Below are 19,807 nucleotides of genomic sequence, written 5' to 3' on the forward strand. Positions count from 1 at the left end.
CCTCTGTTCAAGGAGCTCATATTCTAATAAGGAGGACATATAAGTTACTATTACATACAAGATAAGTACAAAATAGTTGGGAAGTAATCTTAGAAGGAAGTTACTAGCAGTGTGAATAACCAAGAAAATCCTCTTGAAGAAAATAATATTTGAATTGAGTCTTGAAATATGCCAACAAAACTAAGAGGTAGAATTGAGAAAAGAGACCATTTCAGGAACAGGAGACAAACCAGTGCAAAAGCATGGAGATAGAAGATGGAGTGTTATGTTCCAAGAACACGAAGTAGGCCAGCAAAGCTGGATTGTAGAGTGTACAAAGGGTGAGAAAATTAGGAAGGTAGGACGGATACAGGTTGTGAAGGGCTTCAAGTGCCAAATATAAAACTTTATTTTTGATTTTGAAGGTTGTTGAAATCTACAGTGTGTAGTTTATTGAATAGTGGGGTGATAGGATTAGTCCTTTGCTTTAGAAGGATAATTGGTAACTGAATGGAGAATCGTTTGTACTGAGGAGAAAATCTAGACAGGGAGATAAACTGGAAGCCAGCTGCAAAAATCCAGGTAAGATACGATGAGGACCTATGCTAGAATAAGTGGAGTAATGGAGACATGAGAGATGTTGTGAAGGTGGACTTGATAAGATTTGACACCAGATTGACTATGAGGGGTAAGTGCAGATGAGGAGTTTAGGATGACCCAGAGACTGTACACTGGTAACTGGAAGGGTGGCAGTGCCCAGACAGTAATAGGAAAGTTGTGGAAATGGTAGGAAAGACAATGAGTTCTGTTCTGGATAATCTGAGTTTGACAGTGGCTTTGACCAATACTTTACTGCTATATCCCAGGTAGGTGTTTACTACAGTAAGGGCAAACTTCTTGCCCTGAGGTGAGGGCAGAGAATCACGATTATCAGTTTGCCAGTTGAAGGCAGGTTGAGAACCACTCTAAATACTCAAGTTTTCCTGAGGAGCATTGTTGGGCTGATGATCTCAAGATACATCTAATTTAAGGTATCCAAAAAGTATTTTGTGATGTATGTCTTTAGTCAAGGGGGGAAAAAGATTGGGTATGTAGACATAGGAATGGTTTGCATAGAGATGATAATTGAACCCATAGCAAGCTGATGAAATCAACAAGTAAGATGATTGAAGGAGAAGAGAAGAGAGGACAAAAGAGCACACCCATGGTTAGGGAAATGATTTACATGACGATCCAGGGAAGGAAAGGAGAGACTATGGAATAGTCAGAAGGAGAACCAGGAGAGAATATTGTCACTAAACCCTAGAAAGAAGAGAGTATCCAGAAGGAGAAAGTGATCATTGCTGTCAAAGGTTTCTAAACAGTTAAGAAGGAATAAGGATTGAGAATAGGCCATTAAATTTCACAATTAAGACATCACTTGTAACTTTAGAGAGGGTAGTTTCAGTTGAATGATGAGGTCAGAATTCAAACTGCAGAGTGGTTCAAAAAGAGTGAGACAAAAGGACAAAGAGGCTTCTAGACCTATACAGGGAAGCCTGTAAAGAAGGAGGATTTATTCTGTGAGAGAAAGAGCTTTGATAATAGCTGTTATAGTGGTAGACTTGACTGGTACTTCGGTACTATATCCCAGGTAGGTATTGATTATAGTAAGGAAAATCCACTTGCCCTGAGGTTGGGGAAGAGAGAAACAGTATAGTAAATTTGCCAGTTGGAGTCAGGTTGAGAAGCACCGAGAATCAAGTGTCTTTTCAGAAGCGAGTGCTGTAGTTGGCCCAAGGAACATTGTTGGGAAGATGCTTTGTTCCTGGTTGGGTGCAGAGTAGGAGGAGTGTCTCCATGGTCCTTCACTTTGAAGAACATGTTGTCATTAACCCCCCCATGTCTATATTGGTAGTGGACTCACCCACAAATCTCTGCTTTTTCTTGTTCGGTTATCAACGTGGTTGTTTGGTTTAGCAAAAGGCTTATGCTGTTTCTGATGTCCTTTGATGTTCCACAAAATAACTGAATGTAGGGGAAGGCTTTATAAAGCACAATGGTTTCATTGGTCTTGATTCCAAGGGAGAAAACCTTTGATTGTCTAGTTGTTTTACTTCCAGGCCCCATATGGTTTTATCAGATGTGTTTACCATACAGAAATCGGTGGAAATGAAGATTTTATCAGAACAGTCCCTCAGGTCTCTCATACACCACTGTAATGAAATTATACTTCAACAGGAAATTTTGAAATAACAGAATTGACCTATATGATGAATTTTGAATTTGTTATATTCTGTAAATATTGAGTTGTTAGACTTTATAAGTAATTTTGGTCATGTTTAAGATTAACCTTACCTAATAAAGCTTTTCTGTCTTTTTTGCTAATTTTCAGTTATCTCTTTTTATTAGGGAATGACTGAAGAAATGAATGATTATATGAGTATAATGAGATATTATTGGATCACAAGTAACTACAAAGATGAGTAATTGGAATTCAGAGAAACATGGGAACTCTAGAATGAACTCAAAGATCAAATTATGCAGAATTGGGCTGTGTGTGTGTGTGTGTGTGTGTGTAATCTCTACAGTAACATAAATAAAAACATTAAAAAGGAACTGAATTGAAATGTTATGCAGTGTTCACCATTAAGTTGAAACATTTCACCTCTCATTAGAAACATTGGGGACTATGGTTGCAGAACATTCCTTAACATCAGATTTGGTGGTTTTCTTAGCTGATTTTGCTTAGCTAAATTTTCTTTGTTATAATGAAGAGTCATTTGGGGCAAGGCATATGGTTAGACAAAAATTAAAAAATTATCATGGACTATTTTTAAATTAAGCATTCAAATTCAGAAGTTGATTTTTCAGTATTTCAAGTTGTATGTGTGTTCGTGTTTGTGTGCACGATGTGTGAGCACATAAGCACATATAAAATTATACTAAATTAAGGGAAAGAAATTTGCTTTAAAATAGTTAAATATTCCAAACAAAAGTCTTGTAACCTTTCATATTAGACTGTATAAGAATAAAGGAAGTAATGTTGTGGTCAGTGTTACTTCACAGATTAAAATGAATGTTTTTATTGTTTTTTAACTCAGTCATGTGACTTTGATCCTTAGAGATTATTTTGAAACTTACATTTAAATAAATAAAAGCATACTTGAGTATTCGTTTTTATTTAGGAAAAAATTCTTTTCAAAATGAAGAAAAATAGTTCAATTTGATGCTTAAAATGAAGAATCAATTTAAAAGTACCCTGTTTAAACAGAAGATTATTAATTTTGGAAATAATTTACTTTATTTTAAAAAATTTTATGCATTTTAACCTGAATTTATATTTTCATATTTTTGTTTTAGGAGAGGAGGTTTACTGTTTGTTTGTTTTTTTGTTTTTTTAATATTCAAAGATAATTGAGAGGAAGCCTGGTAAAATGAAAAGAGCAGTGTACTTGGAATCTTGAGGTCTAGGTTTATTTAAATCCTAGCTCTGTTGCTTACTAGACTTGTGACTATGAACAAATCACTTAGCCTTTTAGTGTCTCTTTGTAAAAGGGAATGGTAATATTCAACTATGTATTTCCCAAAGTTCTTGTGAGAATAGCACATTGTAAACTTTTAATTGCCATAAAACTATGAGTTGTGTTGTTAATTTTGAAATTTATATATTTTTTATCAGTTATTTGCAGAAATTTCTTTTAATTATGTTGCCGTTTTCCCCTCACACCCATATTTTAAGATCTAGTTTAGTTGACTGTATGAATGACTTGACTAGAAAAGTAGTACTGTGCGGGTCAGCTAGAGGGCACAGTGAATAGAGCACTGGCTCTGGAGTCAGGAGGACCTGAGTTCAAATTCGGCCTCAAACACTCAACACTTACTAGCTGTGTGACCCTGGGCAAGTCACTTAACCCCATTGCCTAGCCAAAAGAAAAATCGTACGGTGCCTGAGTGGGGTAAATGCTTATTATGCGTAATGTATGTCATCATTAGAATACTGATCATTTTATTTGTCTAAACTGCATTTAAGAGAATGTTTGAATTGTAACACTAATTCTTGATTATCACTTATGTGTTGCTTACTTTTTCCTTACCTTTCGAGCGGTCGTGTCTAGCAGGATTAATTTTTCTAAACTTGATGATTCTGATATAGTAGAGGTCATAAATGGCTACACTCTGACATCATGTTCTCTAATTCTAATGGTGCATCTGTGTTTTGAATGAAATAAATAAGAAATGAGGGAAATAGACAAGATATGTTGACCAGATTATATATTTACTTTAAAGTTAAGGTATTTATTATATGACTTCTACATGAAGTGTTATAATTAGAACTGTTATATGTGTCTATATATATATATTTATACATATATATTCACTGTTATAATTAGAACATGTATATTTTAAATTTTCAAACATTTCAAGTACAGCATTTATTTTAATGTCTAGGTCAATTACTTCATGTGGAAAATTTGTGTAATTATTATTTAAGGCAGTATTGATTACTTAGAATGAAAGTACGAATATTTTTAATTAGCAGCACTTAATGTGACCCCTTTTACTGTGTGTATAACTACATTCCTATAACATTAATTAGTATTAGTTGTAATCTGAATATATCGTAGTATAATTTTTTTAAACTTCCTTGTTTGTTTTTACCCTATACTTTTAATTTTAGGACAAAATAAATACTGACCAGATCCAGTAACAGCTTAAAAGGCTGTTATTATAAATATTATAGTTAATCTTGAGAATATTTTTATTAAGAAATATGAGTTTCCTAAACTTCTCTTAATTGTCTTCCCAGGTTTTTTACATGTCAGTTAAGTTGATGAAAAATAATGTGTATTTATTTAATGTAGCGTTGTTCTGTAGACTGAGGTTTCAAATTATTGAACTGTAAAAGTCATACAGTAACATCAAGCCTTTTTAATCCACTGAACCCCCTTAGAATAGTGTACAGTTGTTTTCCCACTAAAATTATATGCATCTATTTTGTATTCTATGAAAATGAACAACTTTTAAGGAACAATATGACTAAGAGTGGTACAGAGGTTAGCAAAAAAAATAGACTGTTTTTGTAAAGATTCTTTACTGTACTCTTTTAGATATAAATGTATGCCAGAAAATATAAGATTCTGCAAACCATATTTAAGTATTTATGACCATATTTTTATGTATTAGGAAGAAATCTGCTTTAAAAAATAAACTTTAATGTAACTTTTCTCATGCCTTATTTTGCTTTTTAAAGTTTTTAAGTTCAGATGTTAATATTTTGGACAGTTAATGATTTAGTATCTCTTTTAAAGTGACAGTAATAAAAGGGTGCTGTTACCTTCACTGACGTCAGTGAAAGGGTATTATCATTTTCATGGATGCTAATGAAAGGCTGTTACCACTTTGTGATGGTGATAAAAAGGTTTAGCCATTTAATTCTCTTTTATGATTTATGTGTAAACAAAATGGCATATTTAGATTACATGAGTAATCATTTGAATATTGAATATTCGCTTATTTTTCTGCTGAAATATTATCTGAATCCCCCCCTTCTTGTGCCCCCAATACATGTGTACATATTTGAAGTTGAAAAAGTCTTTTTTTAATTAGGCAGTTGCTGTATAGTATCAAGGTAATGTAAAGATTACATAATCAAAATTCTTGTATTTTTCTTAGCAAAATAATTATGTATTAGATTTTTAATTTTTGTTTGTTTCTCAGTTGATGAACAATTTTGTTTAAAGGATTGTCTTTATATTTTTATAGGAACTGTAATCGGTGTTGTTATTTACACTGGAAAAGAAACTCGAAGTGTAATGAATACATCCAATCCCAAAAACAAGGTAGGCTAGATAAAAAAGTGACTGCTTTAATTAATTTTATTTTTCTTTTCAATGATCTTAAAGTTACATATAGTTCAGTAAAGTTTGTGCATTTTTAGTTTACCACATAGGAAACATTTAAACAAGCATTAACAGTCTTAATTTACTTGATGATTTGACATAGTAATAGTGCTGTAATTCTTTGTCCACTGAGATGAATTTCTAATTGTTTGTTTTCAGCAACTTAAATTGACTTATTTATCAGTGTACATTTAGCACCCTTCACTTTAAAAAAAAAAATCCTAATTTAAATAGCATACAAATACACCTAGGATTACATGATAATTTTGGGCATCTGAATTAATTTGCCAAAGTCAGGATGTAATGGCTCATTTTTCACACTTCATTTTTAGAATTCACTATTCAGAGTTTTCAAATAAATGTATTATAGTAATTTTTAATAATGTTTCAAAAATGTTTCATTTGCTTCAGTGATATTTATATTGATAGCAATATTTCAAAGCCATTAACTTTTTAGAAAAATTATGGTAGACATTAAACATTAGTTCTGTAGGCTATATCGACCTTATTTGTATTCCTAGGATTGTTGAATGTATAGTAACTTAAATGGTGAACTTTTTTTAGAGGAATTCTAAGATTATATTAAAATAACAATATTTAAGCCAGCTCAGAAGTTTATGTGTCAGTGTTAAAGAGTTGTGTATGAAACTTAATTCTAATTTATTATGTAATTTAGTGGATTTTAGCCTGACATTAAAAATATGATTTTATAGAGTACATTTTGTGTTTAGGTAACTTTAAAGAAAATATTTAGAATTGAGTATCATAGTGTTTTGAAAACATTAGAAAGAACTTTAAAAATATATTTCTTTTTATGCCATTGGTTCATTCAGAGCCAATCTAAACTAAGTAATTGTTCAGAAGTCAGGAAAATGCCAACAAACCTTTAACCGTGGTACTTCTATTTGTAACACTATTATGCCATCACTCAAAGTTTCTATTAACTGCCTTTTCTGCACAGCATAAACCTAGATACTCTTCTCAGACCAATACACAAGAGAATTATGTGGTTAACTCCAATTACCTCTAATGGAATTTGCATGCATAAATCTTCCGCACTTGATGGGAAACTCTTAAGTCTTTTATCTGTTTATTATACATTTCTGCTAATGTCAGGAAGGACATTTTGTTACTTGTATTTACATATAAATGCCACAGAAAATAACATCATTTAGAAACTAAAAGCTTCTGATTTTTGTTTTTTTAGCTTCACTTTAATTCTTTTGCATAGTAACTTTATTAAAAATTAATATCTTAAAAAGCTAATTGTTGCTTGTGATAGAATCATGTACACATAATTCTATTACAGCTATATTATAAAACAAAAGTGAAGAATTTTTTCTTTTTGTAGATAAAACAAAATTTTTAGATGATAGACATTTAACTTAATCTTAATTCTTTGCATTTTTAAAACAAAGTTTTTAAAGTAACTGGGCAGGGATGAATATGGAATTGTTTATGAAAATATTTTGAGCGGAAACTATAGCTTTTAAACTATCTCCTAATGTTTTTCTCCATGTGCTCCTTTACTCTCTTCATTCCATCGTTCTTATTCTTCCTTTACTTCTCCTCTTCCTTGGCATTTGTCTGAAAATTTTTCTCCAGCTTTATCATTTCATTCCCTCTTCTGTACTACTATTTCTTTCCACCCATTCCAGTCAGGCTCATGATTAATGATTGCAGTTTATGGACATGAAATTCTGTAGATAAATCATTTTCAGGCTTATTTTAAGCAGATTATTGTGTTTACTTTATTTTCTTAGACTAATATTCATTAAGCATATAAGTGCTCCCTACTAGGCATTGTGTGATTTCTAGTTTCCTTTTTTGTTTCTCTTCTATACTTCTGCTAACTTTGGATTTTACCTCCAAAATGGTTAAGAAATTGGTTAGACCCCATGGGCACAGTATTCAGAAAAAGATAAATGAGTGATAGAACAATTTGTGTGAAGCATTTTTGAAAGTTGGGTCACCAGCAATAGATGCCCAGAAAAGACTTATTTTGCATTTTAAATATTCATATGTAATCTTCAGGAGAGATTACACAGTGAAATGTCTGTGTTTGCAGATAAAAGTAAAGTTTTCTACATGGTAAAACACCAGTCTAGAATGAAACACTACTGCAAGATCACTAACCTAGACTATATGAATGGGCAAAACAGTGACAGATGAATTTCATCTGGACAACTTTAAGATTGGAGGAAAAATAAAGGAAAACTATGCTTTTAAGAGGTTAAACTCTGAACTGTCATTTTACAAGATAGGAAAGAGATCCAGGAGTCCTGTTTGCTCAGGGAATTTTCCTAAAGATAGTATAATAAGTGTAACAAATCATTAGATAGCAAGTTTGGGAAAAATTTATAAAACATACTTGAGCAAACCACTTTGCCTAGGTTGAATACCAGGTGGGTTACTTTACTTAATGTATAACTCACCTGGGAAGTAAAATTGAAATAATCAAGGGTGGGGAAGGAGAGAAGGCTTCTATATTAAAAAGAACCAGTGATCCAAATGAAGTGAAACTCATTAGTCTAGAAAGAGGATTAAAGATATTATCTAAGTATGTAAGTCATAGGTATTATGAATATGGTGAACATTACATTATTGCCTAAATTACCCCAGTACTCTGCATATTTTGGTTGTGAAGGATGTAATGTGGCTTGAGTGCCACAAAATCTTTTCAGCCAGTCTGAAATCCTACCTTTGCAGTCAGAAGGTCCTTGTTGCATTTTACAACTGTTACCTGAGAGTTAATGGGCATGTTAACATGTTGCAGATGATGAGATTAGATAGCTGTCAGCTAACAGAATGGCCCTGAGAGAGGAGGACACTGGATAGATACATATATTTTAATGATGGAAGAGGCTGGGTCAAGACTAGGGAGTCTAAATAACCTGCACACAGTTAGTGGTGAAGCTAGGAATAAAACTTGGGTCTCCCAACTTCTAATTGAAATATCCGAGCACTCAATGTACTCTTTTACAAAATTAATAGAAAATATTTTACTTTTGCATCCTCCAATAGAACGTAGCACACTGTTAGGCACTTAAGACGTACATAGGCCCTTGAAATCCCATCTCTTGATCCATAGTCCCTTGAAAACCCCCAGGGCTACTGCCTTCCCTATGAAGTTCCCTCCACTTTACCCTATGTATATCTCATTTGGCATAGTCATATGCATGTTGTTTCCGCCCATTAGACTGTGAGCTTCTTGAGGGCAGGAACTTTTTTATGCCTTTCTTTTGTCTGCCATGCAGAAAATGCACTTTACAGATTTTTTGTGACTTATATGAGTAAAGATTTATAGGATGATGGATAATGGTCTGAATTCCCAGGCTTATTTGCCACCAATTTTTCCCCCTCTAATTCCTAGGCATTGTATCTGTTTTTCCTACCTCCTCAATGCCTACTTTGGAAATTTCAGTGATATTGCATCGCTTCAATATTCAGTTTCTCCTAACTTTCCTTAAGTTAAATTTCTTATAATAGTCTCTTCTCAAAAAAAATGGCATGTTGTTACTTTGAGCTAAGGCATTTTGTATATGTTTCTGGAAAAAAGAAAACTTGTAACAGCTACCAAGAATGATAGTAGTTTTGTTTTGTTTTGTTTTGTTTTGTTTTTTTAGAGAAACTGTATTACTGGTAAATGGTTGGCGTTTCATCCATTCATTTGGTCCTAGGTCCAACAATTTTACCAAATTCCTATACTCCTAACTTCAATATTGATAATTCAGTGAGCAGGAGAAATCTCTTGAAGTCTTTGAAATTCTTTTATGAACAAATTGAGATTGTTATCTGATATTTCTGTTTGTTAGTATGGATTGATACTGTATTTATGTAGTAATCTTTGTCTAGATATGGAAACTAAAAATACAGTTCTTTGATTTTCCTAATTAGATGGAATATAAATTCAAAGGCAAAGATAAATGCTTGAATTTCACCTCCATCTACAGAACACTCTTCTTGCTCACAGCTGCTTCACAAAACTGAACCAGTGTTTAAATATTGTAACACTCAGTACATATTTAAAGGTTTGAAAACTGTTTGCTTAAAGCTATAAGGAATTTTCTTTTAAAATTTTTTGCAAATAAAAAGTTTTTATTCTTACATTATTATATTTGCAAAAGAAATTTGAGAAAGTTTAAATTATAAGGGTTGCAACAGGAGTTATGGACTGCTTCTTATAACGTAGCCTTAGACATATTTAACAGAATGATACTTCATTACATTTAAGAAGGGGAGAAAATTCTTATAGGAGGTTAGGAAAAATCAATTGTGACAGGTTGCCATTTTCACGCCATTCATAATAATAAGTTGCTCAGAGCAGGAACATCAAGGATGAAATGATAATACAAATTGCCTGAAGCAGTTATTGCAATCCCTTGGGTATATTGATTTGTGTTTCTAATAAAAAAGATGCTTTCAAATGTCTCATTGACAAAGAGAAAAGTGATATATGCCATTATGTGAATTAGAATGGCCTCTTATTATCTGAATCTTTGTAAAGGCATTTTAAAATAATAGAACAAAATAGAATCAGTACAGTTACAGTGCATACTTTCTGTGGAGAAAAATTAACATAGTTTTAGAGAGTACATTCCTTGCCTTGAAAAACATAATTTAATTTTTAATGTATGTATGCTTTACATGACAGTTTATATTTAAGATAACAGAAGAGCAGATAATTATTGTGCAATATATATATACACATATGTATATTTTTTTCATATCACTCTGATTTTTCTTAGTTGCTTTCTAAAGTGGTATAATATTTTTGGATTTAAGTACTTGTTTTAAAATTTGAATACGTGTTTTATAACAGGACTAAATGTTTGAAATATAATATTACAGTCAATTCACTTGGATTAAAAAAACTTTTGAGCATTTTTAGAATAATTATTATTAATATTAACAAATCACAGTGTTTTAGGGCCTCATCAAGAAAGGATTAACTCGAAAAGCAAACCTACAATAAAGTAATTCAGTAGCATATAGACAAGCCACAGTATGGTTCTTAGGATTATGACAATACACATACCGCCTTTGCTTGTATAATCAGCAGACTTTGATATTACAGCTGCTAACAATTAAAAGTTGTGCTCTTTCATCTGAAATGTGAACATAAATAAACTTATAATTTCAGGCAGCAGTAAAGAGGCAAAATGTTAAATGTTGAAAAAAAACATTCCTAATTATAACATCTGGGATATATTGTTATATCATAGTATTGTTGAAAATATCTAAACTAAAAAAAATTTTAATTGAGTGTTTAAATTTCAGTTAAATATGCATCTGATTTCTAGTTTGGAAAACAGGTGCTTTCAGTTGAAAAATATCTTTATTATTTGACTCGTAAGTTCTTTGCTAAATTATAACTTTAATTCTTTTTGGTGTTTAGGAAATTGTAAACAAAAATAAGAGCTTACTGATTGCAGCATTACATTTATATGCTGAACTGTATATTAAAGTATTTGATAGTTAAATTTTATCATGTTACTATCCTTTACAATGAGCATTTATTAATAATAATGACAGTGGATATTTGTCAAGTAAGAATTATGATGCTTCTAGTTAATGGAATTTTTAAAAAAATTTCCTTATGTTGCTTTTTGAACCATCTGGCTCATTGCTCTAAGCCTATAATGAATGCATATTATAAGTCAACAATTTGAATAACATTTTTATCCTAATAATACTTTAATCCATGAGGTTTTAACCCTGCAATAACGCAAGAATACAAAACCCTGCCTGCCCAGCATAGTACAGTGAAAAGAGTAAATCCCAGTATATGAGTTCAGATTTTTGCTCTGCTCTCAGTATGATCCTGGGCAAGGCATTTAACTTCTTTGGGCCTCATTCTCCTCATCTGTAGAATGAAAATGCTAAATTATATTACCCAGAAGGCCCTTTCCAGTTCAAGATCTCTGCATTATTTGTGTCGATAGGACAATTCTGCAACAGAAACATGATCTGAAATATGCCCATTGAATCTGCTCTTAAGTGAGGAAGCCTAACTTCAAAGTCTTCTTCAAAGCCTTCAAATAAGATCAGAGCATATATTTTAAAAAATAAAGCAATCTAAAAGCCAAAATTCCTTTTAGTTTTCAGATTATTTTTCTCTCAACAATTTTCATGTCCCTCTTCATGATCACCTACCTTAATCAATATTTTTTTCTTAAAAATATGTGATTTTTCTCTGAACCAGAAAATAGATTGACTTTATATACGTTTCAGATACCTCAAAGTACCTGTTGAAGTCTATAATTCATTAACTCCATTCCATTATAGTCAAACTATAGTAATCACACTAAACTCGTCTTTTCAAAAACTACATCCAATAAAACATGTGCATGATAAATTTAACATAAAATTAAGTAGCTTTCATTTTCTCCATGTAATTAGCATTGACAACTAATGATTACCTTTTGCAGAACATTAAAAATATATGATGCACATTTCTGAGTTTTACAGCCATAATAAGATATCAGTTGTCAGGGGTTTCCCCCACAGGTGCAGTTATCCGCAATAAGGAATATTCCTAATGGAGTTATAAAAATATAATCAAAAACAACATTTCATATTTTTAAAAAAACCTATCGAGAATAAAATCTTTCTGATCTTTGTTACACAGTAACCTCTTTAGACTTAAAAAATAAAAGATGGTTGTATATACACTAGCAACTATGTCTCCCCTCCTATAATTTAATGTAAAATAACAGTTTTTAAAGGGAGATGACAGTCCAGAGTGGGATATAATATGCCTTCACTATAACATGCCTTCTGTTCATAGGATATTTGCTTAAAACCCAGAAGAAGCTTCAGAGGATGTCTAGTCTATCATTATTTTTTATAGGTGAGGAAACTGAGGCCCAAGGATGTCAAGTGAGCTGCCCGAGGTCACACAACACAAGCAGTAGGTGTCAGAGGTGTTGGCGGTGGTGGTGATAGTAGGAGGAGGAAGAGGAGTAGCAGTGATAGTAGTAGTAGTAGTAGTAATAGTAATAGCTAACATTTGTATAATGCCTACTGTGTGCCAGGCATTATGCTAAATGCTTTACAAATGCTGTCTCTTTTGATCTTCACAAGGACCCTAGGAAGTAGGTGCTATTATTTTCTCAGTTTAAAGTTGAAGAAGGTGAAGCAGACAGTGATTAAGTGACTTGCCTGAGGTCACATAGAGTCTGAGGCAGAATTTGAACTCAGGTCTTCCATACTCTAGGCCCAGTGCTCTATCCCCTGCATTACCTAGCTGCTCCAATGTGGGATTAAAAACCAGATTTTCTGTTTTCAGAGGGAGTACTTAGAACTAACTGAAATTATTATTATGGAGTCACATCTTGTTACGTTCTAAAGTCAGTGTGCTAAGTAAACATTTACATACTCTTATGAGGGGCAGCTAGGTGGTGCAGTAGATAGAGCTCTGGCCTTGGAGTCAGGAGGACCTGAGTTTAAATCTGGCCTCAGACACTTACTAGCTGTGGGACCCTGATCAAGTCACTTAACCCTGATCACCTTACAAAAAGTAAAAAAAAAATAAAATTACCCTTACTAATTCCATCTCTCTCCAATGAATTACATGCAAAGACACTAATCTTTAGACAGTAGGAGCTAGAAAAGGTTTGGAGTCTCTTTAAGAGAAGTTAGTTGGCATCATCAATTAGAGCTGAGATAGTTGCTATGGAGACTAATATAAATTTTATTTTTCATAACATTCATCTGTGCTATTGAGCTAGAGAGAAGGAACAAAGATTTCTTGTTCAAATAGCAAAATGCAAAAACAGATAATTATTTAGCTGGCAATAAAATTGTTGATTAGTGGGGAAATGCTATTGAAAGGGTTTTTGTTTATGTGCTTTTATTAGAAGGTAGTCATGTCACCATGTAAATGTTTCTTTTTCATTGTAAGGCATGCAAGGACATGAGGAAATTAAAGGGGGAGCATAATAGGAATCCTCTAGCTAATCCTGAGTGATAGGAAGGCTAAGTAATATATTCCCTCAGATTTGTTCTACCAGCCTAAACAGAACTAATAGACTGTCTTGTGAATATGATGAATTTGAGAATCACACTAAAAAGTCAAGGTGCTCATACTTTAGGAAACATGGGAAAACTGAGACCAGCTGAGGACACAACAAATTACACATCCTTCATCTGGCACTCCATGGCACATACACTTATTGAGTAGAATAGGGAGGCAAATCACTGACCTTATTATTTTCCTGCTTCTATTTTGATTGTTGTTGAGCCTATTAGTTTAATTTACTAAGCTAAATGTGCATAAGATGTGACTTCATTGTACTTATTAGTATCATCATTAATTTCTTCTATAAAGCTAAGAATTTTACAAAATCTGTCAGCACTGATATTATACTCTTTGATCTGGATCTGTCAGTACAGTAAGAAAAGTATATAAAATCACTTTGTAAATAAAGGAGAAAAAATAAAATTTGTAAATTAAATAATCCTGGGGTACATTAGGTTAGTCCAGTACAGTGTTGATCACATGAAAAACTAGGGAAGAGCCTAACCAATTTTTAAAAAATCAGAAGTATTACTAATAATACAAGGTGTTAAAAAGATTATAAATAATGTTTTACCGATATGCATAATTTCCCATAGGCAAGCTTTAGTAATTAATTTTCTTCACCGTGGAAAGGAAGAGAGGAAGCATTTTATGTAGCACCTACTACATGCAAGGCACAGTGCTAAGCATTTTTTCCAGTATTGTCTCATTGCTTCTTCCAGTGGACTGCTTCTTTATAGTAATTATAAAATTATTTTACGTAATTGACTTTAAGGTATAAAGAATATAAGATGTTAAAAGTTTGTTGTTTATTTAAAAGTATTTGATTTTTAGTAGACCCAAAAATATCTTTCTAAGTTATCCTTCAATAGGATGCCTTCCATGGGTATGCTAAATTAATAATATAAGATTCCTTGATAGATAGTAACAGTTAATTTTGTTCAGTGATCCTCTTGTAACTATCAAGGTATAAAGCATAAAAGAGGGAGATTAATCAGACAGTTCATAAACATCTGTTAAGCACCTGTCATGTTATAGGTTTCATGCTAAGTACTGGAGATACAAATACAAAAGTGAAAAGTCTTTGATGAGTTCATTGTCTAGCTGCAGGAAACAGCATATATATTTTATGTATGTAAACGAAATAGAGAGTTTGTAATTTGGAAGCAGAAAATCAGTTGCCACTGGGGAGGTCAGCAAAGGCTTGGTATAGAAGTAAAAGCCTTGAAGGAAAGTAGAGATTCTAAGAAATAGAGGTGAGGAGGGGGAGGCATTCTAACTGGAGGGGTATGGGAGGGCACATCATTGATAGAGGTCAGCTTATACAAAGATATGGAGATAGAAGATGGAATGCTTTGTATGAGAGACAGTAAGATGGGAAGTTTAGCTTGGTTTCTGATACATAGCACTTAATATTGTGGGGATTAAAGTGACATGATTTGGCAAATAATTTATTGTGTGGCGTAAGAATGAGCTGTCGAGAGTGAAATATACCTGGCTAACTCAAAGTTTTGCTTACTGTCATAGTGGATATCTAGTGCAGAAGTTTAATGGAAGAGAGATACTGTATTGATGCTGATATCCTAAAGATACTCAAGTTTGCAGATAACATTGTGCAGATTGTATTAATATAAAATGCCATTAAGACTCCGTAACAAGAGTCATAGTCACTGTAATAGGTTCAGCCTAACATTACGCAGTTTAAAAAAAAAAGCCACGTAGATGTAGACTGCCTGTTGAAAGACTTATACTTGGGGCTAGATAGAGAGCCCACTGAATTAATCCATCAGTATATATGTATTAGATGTATGCTGCAGATAGCTAGAGTGCTGGGGCAGGAATTGGAGGAATAGGGAGGGCTGCTAGATTGTGTTTGGGAAAATTGTGCTATGATATCTGAAATCTCAAGATTTTTCCTAAAACAAACAAAAAGTAATCTTTTTAACATTGATAGTGGCATCCATAATGGAGAGATGTGACATGTGTAAATAGGCTAGAGTAATATTACCAAAGATAATCTGTGCTCAAGAAGTGACATAAAAATATTATCCATCAAACATGTCTTCAGAAAAGGAGATGGGTCAGTCATCTAACACTAGTGAGTAAAAAAAAAATGACAGCGTGAGAACTGTACTTTTAGGTATATATTACATATATATCATACAGCATAGTTTAATCATATTGTTTTTGAAGTGGGAACAGGCAGGAACATAGCATATGTAGTAGTAATTGTTTTGTAGTTTAGTAGTAAGTCCTAAAAATAAAATTCACTAGTATTTGTTGGTCTCAGTTTAATTTTTTTTCACAAGTAAATAATTATTAGATTACATTACTATCAGCTGAATAATAATAATCATTCTCATTGGCCCTAATTTATCATAGCCCAGTACTCACGTGTTTCATTTTTTTTCTTTCTTATTATTTATGAAATAACTTTATGTTTGTCTTAATTCAGGCTCTAGGGTAACAGGTATTTTATTTATAAGTAAGCAGTTTTCAAAATTAGTTAGAAAAATGTAATTTGATAATAAAATACATTTAAATTACTCTATATATTAAATTTGTTCTACTGTATTTACTAATATTTTCTTAGACTGGAAAGATAGGAAAAGACTAGATTGTGAGAAGCATTACATGTCAAACTAAGTTTATATTTGATCCCAAAAGTAACAACATGGTGCTTTTGTAGTTTGTTGACATGATGAGACCTACTCTGCTTTAAGAAAATTGCTTTGGCAACTCTGTGGAACATGGTTTGTTGTGAGTGAGTAGAGATTTGAGGCAGGGAATCCAGTTAGAGAGCTATTGCAGGAGTCAAGGTAGAAGGTGATGAAGACCTCAACATATTTATTTATATCATTCTGAAATATAAAAAGGTTCTCAAAAAATTGAAACTTAAATTGAATGAAAACTTTGATTTTTTTTTTTTGCAAATGCCTCCACCTCCAAGCTACAAAATTTTCTTTCATGCTTCATGATTGAATTTTTTCCATTCTGACTTTTTAATCATTATTTAATGATTATTTAATCATCTTTGATAGGGCTAGGGCCCAGGATTGGACATGGTAAAATATAGAAATAAATATTTTAAAATTTCTGCACAATAAAAAAAACTTACTACTTATTTCAGCTGATCTTTACTATGTAATATATATTATATATAGTATATGTGTGTATGTGTAATATATACTTAGAGCTCTTTCTCTGTCAAAAGCAGAACAATATAATAATAGTAGTATTGATTGTGGGAATTTAATCTTCAATAAATACAAAAATTTCAAGATACAAAGAGTAAGAAAAAGGATAGCATAATAGATAGACCTTCTATTATTTTTTTCTCTCCTTCAATTTCCTTATTCTATTTACTACATCAAAATAATAGAGTCAATCTTTCCGTTTTAATGGAATAGAATTTGACCTTCAGTGGGATAAGATTTGTTAATAAGATTCTCAGTTTGCAGCAGATTAAAGAAAAAAGAAAATTAAAGCTCAGCATCATAGTAATGAAGCATCAAGAGAAAAGAAAGACTGCTAATATAGCAAAGGCCATAAGATGTATCATACACAAACAAGACTTTTCTTTCCCTAACAACTGCTGACCAGCTGCCAGCAGCAGGCAGAGGAGTACAGGCTAGCCTTTGGGTCTTCCAGCCTTCCTTCTGTAGCTCTCATCCAGGGAGGCAACTCCAATGAAGAGTGTGGTGTTTTGAGGGTAGAGCGAGGACAGCCTAACTGAAGCTGCACAGAACTCTAAGGGAGAAAGGAGATAGAATGTGCCTTTGCCAGGTTATCTACTTTCTCTCCTCAGACTCTAATGGTAACAGCCTGGGACCAGCCCTGAGCCCAAGAGCTTTGAGAGTAGCAATGTTTGTAGTTTGATGCCCTCAGCCATCCTTCTGGAAGGGAACCCCTGTGGAACAGCTTGGCAGCTGCTGCTGCAGGTCCTACCACCACTACTAAAGACTCACCAAAGAAAGGTCTCATCACCAAAATTCTTGTCGTTGTCAAATGGTTTAACCTCAGAAATTGATACAATTTTATCAGTGGAAATCCATCTGTTTTGCCACTGTACCCTAAGGACTTTTCATCTGACTTCCAGCTGAAATCTTCTCTCTGTGCTGTCTCCCCCATTACAGCGTGTGCTCCTTGAGAGCTGGACTAACTTACTTTTCTCTTTTTATCCCCAGCACTTATCACAGTGCTTTATACTTATTAAGAGCTTAATAAATGCTTTATTCATTCAGTCAGAAATAACAAACAAATGTGCCACTTTGATGTAAAGCCCACTGCCCAGTTCAGTCAGCCAGTCAATCACTAAGCATTTATTAAGAGCCTGTTATGTGCCAGGCACTATGGGAAGGGCTGGGGGATATAAAGAATAGCAAAAGACAGTACCTGCCCTTGAAGAGCTCTGTGATTAGTAATACTTAGTTAAGCTAACCAAATATTATGCATGGTAACTGTTATTATATGTTAGTGATTAGAGTTGGTCCCTACCTCAGAGTACTTAAAAATCTAGAACTATATAATAAACAAGAATTTACCTCCTCTTTCATTATTTTATGTATAATAGATATTTGATTTGTTTATTATTTCTATGTTTTAGAAGTGACTCCTCTCCCTGGCAGTAAAAGAAGATGCACTGTAATTTGTTTTTCCTTTAAATTAAATCATTTGTTTTAAGGTTGTATGAAAAAATTCTGTTAAAGACAAGACCACGGACTAGTAACTTTCTGGACTCTAAATCAATGACTTATTAACTTAGGTAATTTATACTAGCATTTCAGAAACATTTTGGTGATGATTGACAGTAACATATTCCAATGTGATTCCTGATCTTTGTCCCTGTGAGGGACATGTAGATTCTGTCCCTCCTCAAAATATGTATATAAAAATTCAAGAGAAGGGGTAAATATTCCATTATGTGAAGTCTAGCTACCTGTACATACTATAATTCATGTATAATACAGATTAGAGAAGGATTTATTTTGTTTTGCCAGATTATTAGTCATTCAAGCAACAATTTTCTTAAGTTAAAGTCAACAATTTGTTTTTATTACAATTACAAAAATTGTTTCATTGCCTTAGGATACAGACACACTCTGAAACACACACTAGAAGAACTGAATATTCTTAATTGATCAATTTAATATGTTTTTAATTCCAAACAATATAAAGAAAAATTATTTCTAGCAAGGTTTAATTTCAGTCTAAAATGATATATTTGTTTCATACTTTGTATAGATGCAGATGATATAGTAACATCATTTTTATAGTGAGATGATTTTGTGCATTCTGCCTCATTTGACAGTCAAATCAGATTGCTATAAAATGCATTCTAGACTTTTGAAAAATCAAACTAAATTGTGCTCCTTGTGATTCTTTAATCAGTAATCAATCTTGTTTGGATAGCTCTTTCTTAAACTGTGTTTTTCTAGACAGAATTGTTGAAGTATTAAAGGTCATTTAAGGCACGTCAGCAACCACATTTTAAACACCTACTGTGTGCCAGGGGGAAACTGTGCTAAGCATTGGGGATAAAAAGAAATGCAAAAGACAGCCCCTGCTCTCAAGGAGCTAACAGTCTAATGGGGAAGACAACATGCCAACAACTATTTACAAATAAGATGTATATGAGATAAATTGGAGGTAATCTCACAGGGAAGGCATTAAGATTGAGGAGTCCTAAGAGGCAGCTAGGTAGCACAGTGGATAGAGCACCTACCCTGCAGTCAGGAGAACCTGAGTTCAAATCTGGCCTCAGACACATAACACTAACTGTGTGATGCTGGGCAAGTCACTTAACCCCAATTGCCTCACCAAAAAAAAAAAAAAAAGTTTGAGGAGTCCTTGACTTAGAGAAGGTGGGTTTTTATTTGAGATTTGAAGAAAACTACTCATGCCTGGAGAGAGATGGAGATGA

General features: G+C 32.9%; 1 protein-coding gene across 5 annotated transcripts in view; it reads left to right on the plus strand.

Moving 5' to 3' along the window:
• The window catches only part of ATP9B (ATPase phospholipid transporting 9B (putative)), a 450,228-nt gene that overhangs the window by 247,038 nt on the left and 183,383 nt on the right, over positions 1–19,807 (plus strand). For all 5 annotated transcript variants that reach the window (XM_027852394.1, XM_027852395.1, XM_027852396.1 and 2 more), the window contains exon 11: positions 5,725–5,801. In XM_027852394.1, the coding sequence (XP_027708195.1) occupies positions 5,725–5,801 (77 nt within the window). The remainder of the gene's footprint in view (positions 1–5,724; positions 5,802–19,807) is intronic.

This window comes from Vombatus ursinus, unplaced genomic scaffold (genome assembly GCF_900497805.2).
Source record: "Vombatus ursinus unplaced genomic scaffold, bare-nosed wombat genome assembly UNPS02009573.1, whole genome shotgun sequence".
Lineage (NCBI taxonomy): Eukaryota > Metazoa > Chordata > Mammalia > Diprotodontia > Vombatidae > Vombatus > Vombatus ursinus.